The following is a 15,323-nucleotide window of genomic DNA, read 5'->3' on the forward strand; positions in this document are numbered from 1 at the left end:
GGTTCTTGTTCTGGCAGAGCATATAAAATTTCAGCATTTGTAACTCAGAAACTCACCAAAAGTTATAGCAAAACAAGCCACTCTAGGATGTTGATGCAGTTACAAGATGGAAAGACCAAAAAAGCAAAGCCAAAGACTATAACAACCAACAATCCAAAAAAAAAACAACCATTTGAAGTATGATGTCTCATTCTCAATCTTCACTCTTGGATTATTCATGAATAACCAATACTTCGACGGATTTCAGCAATCCAAAATTGAAATAACTTATTGCAGTACTTTATGAAACTACCCATTATTATGCACTAACATGAAAGGGAAAAACAAATGAAAAGATAAAAGATAACTAAACCAGGCTACATCAGAATTGAATGTAGACTCATCAAGGAGAAATTCAATCTGTACTTAATATATCTCACCAATTTCAATCCTATAACGGCATCCTCAGTTCCATCATTACACGCACAAGACACTTCAACACCGCAGTGAGGACCATACCAAGCAACATTGAGGTTGTCAAACTCAATGTCCTATTTAATTTAAGGAGAAATTCTCTCCACTACCCGGTGGAACAAAATTAAGCTTCTTCCTAACTAACAACTGTAGCAGAAATAAGCATGCTCATACCAACTAGATTTTGGAATCATTATTAGCAGATCTTGATCAAAAAACCAGGTTAAAATCCAACCAAGTTATGATGAAAACAGATTTTGAAGACGAAATTGAATTTTGTTGAGATAGTGATGTAGAAATTGAACACATGAGATCAAATCTAAAGTAATCTAAACATGAAATTGGAGATTACCAGCAGAGATTCAGATGATAGTTGATGAGGTAAGAGATTTCAATCCATACACCAACAGGAAATTGAAGTAACCAAGAGCTCAAACCCTAAAACTGAATTTTAGATCCAAAATACATGCTTAATTCTGATTGACGACGTTGCAGAAAAGTATCAGGATCAAATGTCACTCCACACCGATAACCACCAGTAACAAATCTTCATCCAAACTCCTTGAATCTTCAAACAAACCTCCTTTAACAACTGAGACGCAGTCAATTTTGCTTGAGATGCAGAAAAGAAACATCAAAACTGGGGAAATTTGTCTTTTAAGAGAAAAACTCGTATCAAATTTCATCTCAGAGATCAATTTCTGATGATAACTACCAGCAGAGATGAGGAAGAACAGCATTAGAGAAGATGAGGTAAAGAATTTAAGGTTGAAGCAGCGAAAGATACGATCGATACCCCTGAGAATTGAAATTCTCAAGATTGATACCATGTTAGATTCGTGAGAATCTACATTTTTACTGTGACGATTTAATCAATATATTGATATAAAATAAGATGATCAAATTACATGACAGACTCGGCTTTATATTCTTCTCTCAACTCTCAACCCTCTTACACCTCACACGTGCATAGCACACAACTCTCACATGACTTGCACAATACACACTCTATGATATTAGACTAAACACAATATGAGATTCAATCGATTAATCCACATTATTCTCTCTAAAACAATTGAGGTTGGATTAGAGAATGGAGTTGAGTTAAACCCAAGGACGACAACTGAACACAACATGAGATTCAATTGGTTAATCCACACTTTCTCTCTCTAAATCAATTAAGATTGGATTAGAGAATGGAGTTGTATGTATGTTCAACTGCTTAATCAAGACTAGAGTTTCACTTCTTAATAATCCATACGCTTCTCACTCTAGGGATCGAAACTAATGATTACCATGAACAAAGCAAAAATCCAAAATTAGAGATCATTTTCAACAATCTCATCTTGGGATTTTGAGTTTTTATCTTCTCTCGTCACCCCTGCACTCTATCTCTGCAAGTCTATTACACCAGACAAGATCAGTTAGGAGTATACATTTTTTTTACTATAGTTGTACTATTGAGTTTTCAATCTTCGATGATTCTCCTTTTTGATCGGCATGTTTTTGGTTCTTGATGATAGAACAAAATTTTCATTTCTCATGGATTTTCCTTTCTATTAACTTTGAGCTTAATTAGGTTAAAATAGATAGGCTAAATCGGTATGTGAAGATCCAAAAAAGAAGGGTATTTTTAGTCCGAAAAAATATAAAGCTTGACTCACTTGAAGAATCGATCTTGTTAGTGACTCGCTAACAATTTTCGCTCTCCTCAAATCACTCTTCGCTCCCTCTAACAAAAATCTTTATTAAGCACACGATGTCCTTTTCGTGATTAGGTTCAGAACATCCCTTCGTGTTTAAAATGCTATTCCCTAATTGATGGCCCCTGCGGCAAGGACGAGCCTAGCAAGAGGCTAACCCGGGCTATAACCCGTCCTTGTTTTTGGCCCAAAAAGTTTTTACATAGGAAAAATGTACCATCATTTTGGGCATACAAGAAAATTCTGGGAATATTGAATAAGACAAAAACAGGGTTGGAAATAGTGTTTTTAGGCTATCCCTTATCTAGCAACTTTTAAAAATGCTAAAATACCATTGGATGATTAGTGTTTAATTATTGTTAATTTTAATAATTAGTTATTAATGATTATAGTTTGTATTAGTGTTAATTTAGGATAATAATTATCTTTTTAAAGAGATTGAATGAGTTATCATAGAAGAAGAAGAAGAAGAAGAAGAAGAATAAGAAGAGGAGTTGAGAATTTTTTATTTTTTTTTCTTTTGTGATACTTGTGATTGTTGAAACATGTGTGATCCAAATTCGAGTGAGGAAGGTGAATCTTCATCACGTAAAACTAAGAAAATACATATCAATTACGATGGAGATCTGGAGATGGCTTATTTTTTGGATTATGAAAACGATTTTACCCAAACTCAATCTCAAACTCAACTTTTTTTTCAAGCTCAAGATGATTCCTTTGCGGAGCCAAATCCAGAAGATGAGTATATTGATGAAGAACCCAATGCTAATAATACACAGTTATGGTTGTAGACGTTGTTTAATATCCATTTTGTATCTTGAATACACCAAAAGTTTGGATTTTTGAACTTAGTTCGGCGCAACAGGGTTTGGTTCGGCAAATAATTTGGATGCCGAACCTTGAAAGATAAGAACAGTTCGGTTTATGATTGAATTCTATATAATCTGAACTGTCCTTGATCTTTTTTCGCGCCAATTAATTTACTTGGTTCGGCTTAGAATGTTGTTCTAGTATAAGCCTAACCCTGTAATAAAATATTTCTGAATTACAGTGTCGTGTTCGGCTGTCACGTATTCCAGCCGAACATAGTTTTATTGTTTTAATAAATCTTAAGTGTGCTGGTTCGGTTTATAATGTTAGGCCCCAATCAGCCGAACCCATATATGTTTACTAGTTCGTCTTTGTTATTCTAACTCGAACCAGCCGAACCGTAAGATCAGTTTTCAAGTATTTTTACGAATCAACCGAACCTTACCCTGAACGTATGTGATATTGTTATAGATTGTTCCTGAAATGGAAACTACGGAGGATCAACCACCACCTGTTGATGTCATTCATGAAGATACTAAAGATCACTTCCAAACTGACTTGGTAGGTAATCTAATTTATGTTTTTTTATTATTTTTTCAAGTATGTTGTATTCAAAATAATTAATAAAACTTAACTTTTGTACTTGTCACCATGTAGACGTGGAAAACTCGAGATGAAGTTGTTCAATGGGCTGAGGAACATGGTTGGAAAATCAATTGCATCCTAGTTAAAGGAAGACAAAGCCGAAAGGAGCGGGTTGAGATGGTTTGTGAGAGAGGTGGAAAGAAAGTAAGCAAGAAGAAAAAGGGTGAGGTGTATGTTGGGAAGACCGGGAAAAAGTATAAGACTAAATCAAGGAAGATAAATTGTCCCTTCAAAATCGTCTTCAGTTGGAACTCAAATGAAAGGGTTTTCACCATGAATAAAGATATAGATTTCCGTCATAACCATCCACGTCCAAAGGATTTTCATGGACATTATAGAGCCGGAAGACTCAAAGCTCATGAATATGCGGAGGTAGATAAAATGACACGAGCACATATGGCACCCTCTAAAATTCTTAGAAAATTGAAGGAGGATGATAAGAATAACAAGACTACGTTGCAACAAATCTATAACGCTAGAAGTACTTTGAGAAGGAAGGATTTGGAAGGTAGGTTGGTGATGCAACAATTATTGTGGTTGGCGCAAAAGAAGAACTATGCTTGCCAAAAGAAATTGGATGATTTCGACCATGTGACACACCTTTTTATTGCCCATCCAGAATGCATAAAGTTGGTGTTATGCTTCCCACAAGTTCTCATATTGGATTGCACTTACAAGACCAATAAGTATGAGATGCCCTTGATGAACGTTGTTGGTCATACGTCAACCAAGTCACCTTTTACCGTTGCTTTTTGTTTTTTGAAAGATGAGTTGAAAGAAAGCTATGTTTGGGCATTGGCACAAGTGAAGTTAGTCTTCCGGGAGGATGCTCTTCCAAAGATCATGGTAACCGACCAAGAGGCGGCATTGTTTTTGCTGTAAGGAAGGTATTTCCAAACGCGCAGAACTTCCTTTGTACCTTTCATATATGGAATAATGTTAGGAAAAAATGTCAACCGATAATTCAACCGCTTAAGTTGAAAGAGCTAGAGAAGATTGCAAAATTACCGGATGGAGAACGAGAAGTGAAGAGAAACAATTCAAGAAAGAATATGAGGCTAATGAAAGGATGTGGCCATGTTTCTCCAACGATTGGGATGCTTTGGTATGGTCAATCACCGAAGAAGTGTATGAAGAAAATGTTGCAAATCTCATTGCGAATTGGAGCGTCAAATACCCGGAAATCATTATATATTTACGCAAGAAATTCTTGGATACCAACAAACATATATTTGTAAGTGCATTTAAAAACCACCACAAGCACTTCGACAACCAAGCTACAAGTATGGTAGAGTCGGCTCACTATCGTTTGAAGAGGAATCTATTTGGGTGCGTGGACACGTTCGTCACGATATTTGACACAATGGAAGACTATTTCATGACTGATGTTATAAGAATTACAATGTTATTCGAGAAAATTATAATGATGAATCACGATGAATTTTTGGATGATAAGTGGCTCCGGGGACTAACCCATCGGGTCTCTCATTTGTGTCTTGAGCTTATAACGAAGGAAGTGCATTTGATTGACAAAATGTATGATAACTCCCAAGAAGAATGTGTTTGTAAAATGAGGGAAAGCATGGGACTTTCGTGTCGGCATGATCTACTTCGGTACAAGGATTGTATTGTACCTTTTGAGGATATTGATCCTCATTGGAAACAATTGAGTTTTGACCCTCTCCCCGACGATGATGATGATGTAGAGATTTGGGACACACCTTATAGAAAAAGGTTGGCCGAGATGTACCGTGGGATGTTCCGAGTTCAAAAACAAATCTTATGGCACAACATGATGCCAATCCTCTATCCTCACACACAACAAGGTATACAAGAACCGGAAAAGGGGCCACAAAAAGGTAGGCCACCCTCCAAAGAAACCCGAAAAGAGCAAAGAGAAAAAGCGAATGTACTTGGAAAAAGAAAGGGTCCTATTGGAAGGGATCCAATCGAGGTCGAGTACCATGTTTCAAAGTATGAAGAAGAGAAGAAGGTAATAGAGAAGATAGACAAGATGGATGAAGTGAAACTTTCAAAGAAACGTGGTCGACCAAGCAAGGATAAAGGTGAAACAAGTAACAAAGAAGTTAACAATAGTGGTCCTCTATGTCCTCCCTCGTTGCAAGAAGACTTCAAGCTTAAGGGTAAGATGTTTCCATCTCAACAAATGGAAACAACAAAGAGTACTCCGGTGTCCAAGCAAAAGGAGAAAAATACCATATATACGGAGGGTAAAATGAAAGGTCCTAAAAGAGATAGTTTTGGAAATTATTTGCAACCTACTAATATGATTTACAAAAACTACTTGCTCAACCTACCCGAAGCTATTCACGAGTATATCATATTTATGGAAGATGTCGAAGGGGATGGCAATTGTGGTTTCCATGTCACCGCGGAACAACTAGGACGTTTTAAAGATGGAAACCATCCGGTGGAGCAAGGGAACGAAGTAAATTATATAAGGCAAAGATTGTTACAAACACTACGCCGAAACAAGGACGACTTCTATAAGTCAATGATGAGAGGTGGCAGAGACCATGGGGTCGCTCAAGAGTTCATTAGTTTTGAACGGCGTTTACATGGGGATATCTTCATCACAAGTGACCATTGTATGCAAATGCCGATATGTGGGTTTTTAACTGCGGATACCTTCAATTGCGTTGTTCATTCTTTTGCGAGAGCTGGAAGTTGTTACACCTACGCGCCGCCAACAAAATCTTGCAATGAGGATGTCAAAGATAGAAGACTTGTTATTTCATTTATTGAAGGCTGCCATTATATCGGTCTCAAGCTTAAACCCGGTAGCCCAATACCTCCATTGTGTTCTTTATCCTTTTGGCCTCCTCTTCAACAAAATTACTCGATGGATTGGTGTGCAAATTATGCGACGTAAATGGAACTTTGGACAAGTTTTCATCCACCGCTAAAATGCGTACTACTATGTGTAACGTATGAAGAGGATGAAGATGATAAAGAGGTTTTGGAAGATGACGAAGAAGATGTTGTAAGGTTAGGATCACCCTAATACTTAATCTAATACATCGGGTGAATATATTTTGTTTTTGTATTTTGTTTTCATTGGATGCCGAGGATGATACGAGATTAGGAATGCTATATAATGTATCCTCAAGCGCATCTTATGATTTGAATTCATTTTGTGGTGTGTATACTTAAACGTTGATTATGGATAAAATATTTTGCCGTTTTTTGAGAACTATGTTTGTTGGTGCAAAGGAAGTGAAATATGAGTTTCAGGTTCGGCTATCACGTACAAAATTATTTGAGCCGAACTAGCATCATGCACACTTACGTAACATACAATAAAATGTTCGACTCGAAAGTTATATTCTATGATAAGCCGAACCTTGAAGTCTGAACTGAAAATTTCCAAGTGTGATAGTTCGGCTAGAGGATGTTTTTGCCGAACTATGTTCATGAAAATATACATGAACATACAGTATAATGTTCGGTTGATTTGGTTATTTGCTCTACAACCCGAACCATGTAAGACGAACAAAAAACTTTTGTTCAAGTATGAAGGTTCGGCTTATATGTTATATTTATGACAATAGCCGAACTTATCACTGAGATTATATTACCAAACCCGTTTGAAATCATGAAATCATAAAAGCACCATTACAAAGTAACCATTACAAGCTTCTAATAACCTAAACGAGTTATGAGAAACTTCCGAAGGATGGTGTAGTGAGGTTCATATTTGAAATTTTTTCCTTTCCATTTTCGCCATTCCTCTAGAGCTCGAACAACAATCTCATCATTTGTTTCACCTTTAAGCCGATATCGGTTGATTATCCGAACCATAGATATGAAGTCCTTAACTTTATTTTTAATTGTTTCAATTCGAAAAAACAATGATGCGTTATCCCGGTTGTTAGAATTACCTGTTTAGTTGGTGAATGCTTCATGAATTCTGAACAAGTAGTATATACTCATTAGCCCCTTTACCCGTCGCTCAGCACTCTTCTCCGGATAGTACGTTGCATAATGTTTGCAAAGAGACAAATCTTCTTCTAGAGCATACTTAGGACTAGAGGTTGCAATTTTGCGTTTTGATAATGAGATACCATACGTGGGTATATATATATTTGATAAATTATAGTATTTGTAACAGCTATTTTTTGAAAGTCCAATGACTAGTTTTTCAAATTTTGAAAAAACTACAAGGTTCGGCAGACTCGAATTTTATTTTTTGAGCCGAAGCTGACAATTTTTCGACTATCTAGTGTATCTCGTCGCAAAGGTCTCTTATAAATCTCGAAATTCTTCTCTTCAGCCATCTGTAACATACTCCGAGCTCGTATCTTCCTCCATGGCGTATTTTCCAAAGGCTTTGAATTCTTGCTTCCTAAATAAAAAGGAATGAAAAGTTAGTTATACAAAAAGAAAATTAAATTACATATTGCAACATAAAGCTTTTGGATTACTCACTTTTTCTTCATTAGTTTCACTAGGATGATATTGATTAACCCATCCTAATACTCTGATGTAATCTTTCATCGTATAACGAATTTGCTGGAATCTTTCAACTAATTCCGGCCTCTTACGCTGTTTCGGATTTCCATCTAACCGAAAATGAAATTCTTTTACTCTTTTCCAAAATATCGAATAATGCACATCAGGACGTTCACCATAAACACGATAAGTGCAGATGAAAGCTCGAACAAGCATTTTATCATCTTCTACGGTGAATGGTTCCATGAATAAATAGAGAAGGAAAAGTAAATTACACAGAGCCAAATAAGTTACGCAAAGCCAATACTATATACAGAAAAGGTCTCAACGGATATATTTTTTGGGGAAAACAAAAATTAGCCGTTGTACAATACATCCATCAGTGTATGGTTCGGCTCATATGAATAATTTACTTATCAGCCGAACCGTATGAGCAACAGGTTCGTCTATTACGAAAATACTCGTTTGAGCCGAACCCGAGGTACTTAGCATATAAACCCAAACATATAAAACAATTTTACAATAGATTAAAACATACGATTCAAGGTACTTAACCAAACAAGTTTATTTAACAAACCATAACAAAGTAAGAGTACTTAATGACTAATAACAAAGAAAGTGTACTTAACAAAGAAAATACGGACATTCAAGGCTGTTTACACATCCAAACTTATACTTCACTGACCACGACCTCTTTTCCCTTTTGGACGGATATTCTCGTCGTATTCACCACTTGGCCCTCCCCTAGCACCACGACTTGATCCTTCACCTTCTTGTCGTGGTCTCTTGCTCGTCGGCCTTTTTGCGGGTTTATCCGGTCATTTCCCTTTATTTATAACCGCATCCCACTTGTTGTACCAATCCTCTTGCCGTAAGGAATGTATCTACCCATTTTTCATCTTCCTTTTCCAATTTCAATTCCGGGAAATGGTCATATATCCATACCTACATCAAGAATATACAAAAAAAATAAAATACTATTTATCATGATCAATGGACTTAAGGAAACAGGGTAAAGTTCGGCTGATAAATAACATCAACCTAGCGCCAAGCAAATAAAGTTCGGCTCAAATGTCAAATTTCGCATAAGCCGAACCTTGTTAAAGTCGGTTCGGCACAAACATAAAATCTAATTATAAGCCGAGTTTAGTGATTAAAATTTAAATATAGTATGCAAACTTACCTGAAGCATGGTGAAATAACCTTCGATATTTGTACTTGATAACCTAGAGGCGGTTCCAAGTTGCTCGAAAAGGAAAGAAAGGGTTGCAGTTCCCCAAGAGTACTTGTGGAAGCTTTTCAAATCCTTTAACAATTGAAGATATTGAGCATTCACCTTGTTCCCACTGTTATAGGGAAATATAACACTTCCTAGAGTATACAACAAATACGCGGTAGCAGTGCGCCTAGCTGTGACTTCGTCCATAACCATCTCTCCTTTTGAAATTTTCTCATTTGTATCTCCAAAACAATTTTTCAAAGCGGTGAACTTGATTTTCTTCAACTTCTTTGTGCTAGAATCCACAAACTTCACCTCTTTAGCAGCGCAGGCAAACTCCAATCTGTCTTGTCTTTTGGCCAACCAAGAGTTTTCTCGGCAAGTACATACAACTCATCCCAAGATTATTTCATAAACCTTAGATTTCACATTTTTCCCCTTCATTCTAAGACCACTAATCTTTTGTGCATCATCAGGAGTAATTGTCATTTCGCCAAAGGGGAGATGAACTGTGTAAGTCTCCGGACAAAATCTCTCATTGAAGCCTGAGTTTGTAACTGCATCAAAATCCTCTTGTGCATAGAAAATAGCAGTCCATAAACCAGAGCCTTGTACTAAATCCACCACCTCAGGTGCCTCTTTGAAAATATCCCAATATGCGGCACTTTTGTGTCTAAGTACGCGGACTGCATCCCTGTGATCCGGAGTCTCATAAATTCTCTTCGACCACGACTCCTTGTAGCCAATCAACACTCTTCCACCATCTTCCGGAAGACCATGGGGGAAAACCATTCTCGCGAGCACGTATCACATTATCATTACTAGGAATGTGCTTACCTGTCTCCCTTGATGTAACAACTTTCTTCTTTCCTTTATCTTGTTTTTGTTGCGTTTCTTGTTGTAGTTCTTCTTGTGGTTCTTCCTCTTCATCATTGTCGAGCGCTTGTTCTTCTACAGGAAATGAAACACTTGCGTCAGTTACCCTTTTCCCTGCATGCAAGTTATTTCTACCACCAGCTCGAGGTTTAGGAGTTTTCGAATTAGAAGGAGTCACTTCCATTGTTCTCCTCTTAAGCTTCTCTTTGAATTTTCCCAGATGGTTACTAAGACAAGTGATACACCTTAATTAATTTTTCTAAAAAAATAAATACGTTTCTACTACTAAACAAGATGATAAGTCACATATAAATAAACAAGTTTATACGAAACTGTTAGCCATACACAGAGTAAAGTTTGGCGCATTCGATATTTATCAAAATGAGCCGAACAATCTAAGATAACATATACACGTACTGAAGTTCGGCCGATTATCATCAAAATTTTAATGAGCCGAACATGTAGGTTCGGCTGATTCGATATTTAAAACACAACATACGTATCAGCCGAACTGTTCTTCGTCTGTAGAAAAAAATAGAGGTTCGGCTGATAAATGTCAGCCGAACAACACACTGAAACCACTTAAACCGCAATGAATCATCGACTACATTCATCAAATCAATGAAATACGAACAACCAAGCAATGGGTTTATGGGAAATACCTTTCTACATGCAATTTTAAGGAATCAGGGTCTATTTCTCGCTCTCCAACACCAATTAATACACTTTCCTCTTCAACTTCATCTTTATCAAAAACCCTAGGTTGAGTTGCTGCAGAAACAACTCCTGGATTAGGCATCCTACCTGATCTAGCAGCTCGCTTATAACGAGGAGGCATAATTTCTATGGGTTTAATCGATTTTTTTTTTGGTGATTCAACGTTTTTGATTGGTTTTTGAGAAGAAAATGAAGAAGAGAGAAGAAGGAAAAGAAAAACAGGAAAGAAGAAGAATAAATTTGTTTTAAGTTTTGAATTAAATGGGTTAATTAGTAACGGTTAATTAGCAGGAGGGTAGTTAATTAGGGGATGGTTAATTAGAGGATGGTTAATTAGTGGGAGGATTTTAGGATTAGAATTTAATTTAGAAAAAGGGTAATAATATAATTTAAACTATATAAGAGTATTACAGTAACTTAAGCATCACTAGACACCCCGTATCATGAATCTTTGGATGACATAATAAGTCTGTATGACCCAAATGATGGTACGGAAAAATTTGTAAATATTGGGTTCAGCCCACTAATATACTACTGAATGTAGTGTTAGCCCAGCTAACTTTTAGCCCATTATCCAGTTTAAAGAGAAAAACTTCATCTATTCTGATTATTTTACCATAAATCATAAAAAAAAAATTCTCCAATCACTATTAATTTTGCGCATTTTAGCCGTTTAAGCATACATTTGTCTAGTATTTTACAGCCGATTCCCGGTTCACCACTAATCATACAAATTGTTCAAAAAATTTGCCGCGGCCTTAGGCCGCATTAGCAATTAGTAATATTCTAGCCCTTTCCTTGGAAGATTTCTGGGTCCGTCCCAGCCCTGCGGTGTGGATATCTCACACTATTGCAGGCCCAATTCAACAATGAGTTGCAGTTGACGCCGCCATGGAACTGGTGGCGGATTTTGATGTCTAGCGAGGTTGCAGCGCAGTTCGACTAAAACAAAATATAGAACAGGGTAGCTTAGACTTACTGGCATCCTAGCATGTGGCCGTGTGAGCTTCCTAACTTTTGAGTTCCTAAAAGAAATCTTCCTGTCACAAAAAATCTTACAACATTGGATCTTGGATAGACCCTTACAGCGGTTGCAACTGTTTCTTGCGGATGAATCTAACAGTTAGCCAATCACTGTTCTTCTTTCTATAGACTATAACTCCATATGCTATCAAATAAACCTTGTCAGTGTTTTCACCACATAAATCTATACACTATCTAATAAACCTGTCTTGTTTTCACCAAAGAATAAATCTGTGGACAGTACAGTGGGCCAATGTACCAGAAAAATAAACTTGCTCAGTCCAGTAACTGTTGATAGTAGATGTCTAGATGATCAGTGTAGAACACGAATGTAATAAGGTTTACAAGGTAAGATGCTGTTTCCAGGTACAACTTACCAGATAACATTCATTATTTGTTTACCAAGAGACAAAAAAAAGTATGGATTTTGATTACACTACCTTGACAATGTTGAAAATTTGCTTAAATCGAGAAACCTATACCCATTTAAGAGCCACAAACACATACGACTCCGGAGTTACAAACATGTCACTTTCCCACGCATTGAGAAGCTGGTGCCAACCACAATCTTTATTTTTCAACAAAAGAAAGATGAGAAGTTAAGCATGAGCTGTTTTGAGGCCTACCCCATCTTCTTCTCCTTTGGCCTTCCGTGCAGCTGCTCTTATTTGGCGTTGTTCTTCCTTGTAAACCCGGTTCCTTCGTTGAAACTGCAACGACGATTCCATAGTCAAATCAGGGTGACTTGATGAAAATATGTACAAAAATTCATGCAACATACCAGATACTAGCCGAAAATCATACGCTGGGAGCTTACTGTGCACTACTAAAAAGACATACCTATAAACAAGAATTCCAAGTGCAGCTGCAAGTACTTGGGAGTTCGGAGTCAGGATATACTTTAGAAGGATGACAAACTAAGGAAGCATCAGCCACTCATGGCACTTCTAAGATTACAAGCCGCTTTCATCAGCACAAAAGTTGATTTAGGTTCTGACTATATCAGGGTAGGATTCTGTTGAATTGGCTCTTAAAATGTGCAGGCTTGTGGACAATGCTATTTAGATTTAGTTTTTGCCTTCGAAACCCCATCTACGATACGTTTACTCTCGTTAGGATTCTAAATTTTTTGCAATAAAGCGGCCCCATGGTTCTGACAAACAATTATCTTGTTAGCTGTGCCCAGTGCTCACATGCCAGATGCAGAACTTACATGGATCAGGATCTTCCTGTAGCTCTTACAGTTAAAGGTAATTAATCTAATGGGATACAATCTCAGTTTTATTTTTAAAGAGCTGGGACTTCCTGGTAAAATAGGTGTGCCTACTAAGTGAATAGAGCTGGGAAAAGAGGAACCAACTAACATATATCATATACCTAGGGTATATACCTGAATTACACCGAACGATTCCTACAATCGTGAATTGTTTCCTCTATTAGTACATACTGAGGCTCTAGGCTGATATCGTGAGTAACAGGGTGAGATGTAGGTTCAAGATGGGACAAGGTTGGGGCAATGCATAACTAAGAAGCAATGCATAATGTGACCGCTATAACTAAATGGTAGTCACAGATAATATAAGTTAGGCACCCAAGTACTGAATGCACGGCTCCAAGCATTAAGTGCATGTACACTTCTTCCATGAAATGGACAAGACTAAAGTGGACTTTCTTTTCATACACATACCATTGAGATCTAATCAGAAAGGAAACATTCAGAAACAAAAACTCTTGAAGCATCATAACTAAGGAAGCATGCAGCCACTCATGGCAATTACAAGATCAACACTCATTTTCGTGGACACAAAAGTTTATTTTACAATCCAACTATTAGAGGATAGGGATTTTTCAATTCGTCAGTCAGTGCATCGTTCTACTTAGCTTTATTTTTGCCTATGGAATCCGACCTGTTTTGTTCTCTTTAGGATTCTGAGACTTTTGCAATAGAAACAGCCCCGTGGTTCTGAGTTCTGACCATATATTATTTTGTTATGCTCACATATCAATGCAAATTTCAGATAGCATAAGAACCTTTGAAAAGTTCTTATAGATAAAGGTAATTACCCAATGGGATGTAAAAAAAGGGGGGGATTTCTTGCAAAAATAGGTTTGCCTTCTGAATAAAGTTGGGGAACCCACTATGTATTTATTTGACATAAGATAAATACCTGATATAATCAAACGATTCCTAAAATCCGGGGTTAAATCGTGTATGTTAGTACATCCTCAGACTCTAGAATGATGTCATGAGAGGTCTGGGTAAACATTGAGGCAAATTGGGCGAGAGCATAAACTCCAGCCACCGACTTTTGGGTCCATCTGGTGCAGTTAAAGATACTTCACTTATGGTCTAACAATCCAAGGTATGTCCTGGTTTCCAACATTCTGTACATTTTAGAGGTTTTGATTTTTTGGGGACTGATAAAATTCCTTTAGATGTTGATGTTGCTTCTTTAAAAACCGCATCCCACTCCATGAAATTATAAGAACAGGTAAGACTCCTAGAAACCCAAAATGTCAACCAAAACAAATTATTCCTGCTGCTATAAACAAAGTTTGCATTCAATACGGCGGCTCACCAATTGAAAAAAAGTGCATTCAGTAAACCTACTATAGGAACACACTAATAGACCACAACTATGGAGCCAAAAAAAGTGCATCATGTCAAGACTATGGCGCCAAAGTCGCATCATGTTATTTTCAGCTCAAATCATATCATCAAAACAACTAATCACATATAGAAAATTTAATTAGTAAATTCATGTAAGAAATAAACATAAAAAGTTACCTGTAAATTGAAAGCTAGGGTTTTCATTAACATTTCATGTTAATTTGAAATTCAGTAAAATTTGGGGTCAGATCAGATCCATACAAAAAAAGAAGGAACAAACGAACCTCTTTAGCATGATGAAGACACTCGAGATAATCTTCTCTAAGAAGAGCACAATCTTTAGGTTCTCTACAACTTGACATACATTCACTGAAATCTGTCCAGAAATCGTAACACCTTCCTTTGTTCCCTGTGATTCCCCATCCTGATGCCATCTCGAGAACAAATCTCTCTTTCTCTCTTTCTCTCTCCCTCTCTCTGTAGATTGATCGATTTAATTTTAGCTCCAAATGAATCTTCTCGTTGATGTCAAATGGCTAGATTTAGCAAGGGAGCTACTGACCTTGTTTGGTTACAAAACTATAAATGATATAAGGTAGTGTTTGGCAATTACTTTTTAGATTTCATTTTTCTCTCTTTTAAAAAAATATTCAAAATGGGTCTTCTTTTGTGGGATAAATTTTTGATTGGGACATTTTTTTGACGGGTAGGGGACAAATCAGAAGTTGACAAGTGTCTTTCATACTAATTGATTTTAACAAATTTTGTTTTCAAAAAGATAAAATATAACCAA

The 15,323-nt window shown here is 36.8% G+C and overlaps 1 protein-coding gene across 1 annotated transcript; it reads right to left on the minus strand.

Annotated features, from left to right (window-relative positions):
• Positions 1 to 12,175: 12,175 nt before the first annotated feature.
• On the minus strand, positions 12,176 to 15,110 carry LOC113350281 (NADH dehydrogenase [ubiquinone] iron-sulfur protein 5-B-like). The gene is made up of 2 exons (XM_026594399.1): positions 14,815 to 15,110; positions 12,176 to 12,629 (listed from the first exon to the last, which is right to left on the minus strand). The coding sequence occupies exons 1-2, from the start codon at positions 14,962 to 14,964 to the stop codon at positions 12,519 to 12,521; spliced, it is 261 nt and encodes an 86-aa protein (XP_026450184.1). The 5' UTR covers positions 14,965 to 15,110; the 3' UTR covers positions 12,176 to 12,518.
• Between the last annotated feature and the right edge of the window lie 213 nt (positions 15,111 to 15,323).

Source organism: Papaver somniferum, chromosome 2 (assembly GCF_003573695.1).
Source record: "Papaver somniferum cultivar HN1 chromosome 2, ASM357369v1, whole genome shotgun sequence".
Classification (NCBI taxonomy): domain Eukaryota; kingdom Viridiplantae; phylum Streptophyta; class Magnoliopsida; order Ranunculales; family Papaveraceae; genus Papaver; species Papaver somniferum.

Excerpts from the sequence above, each read along its gene's own strand:
- LOC113350281 (XM_026594399.1), bottom strand. The coding sequence starts at position 14,964 with ATGGCATCAGGATGGGGAATCACAGGGAACAAAGGAAGGTGTTACGAT. Across the intron at positions 12,630-14,814 it reads GTCTTCATCATGCTAAAGAG|TTTCAACGAAGGAACCGGGT; the intron begins GTTCGTTTGTTC and ends TCGTCGTTGCAG.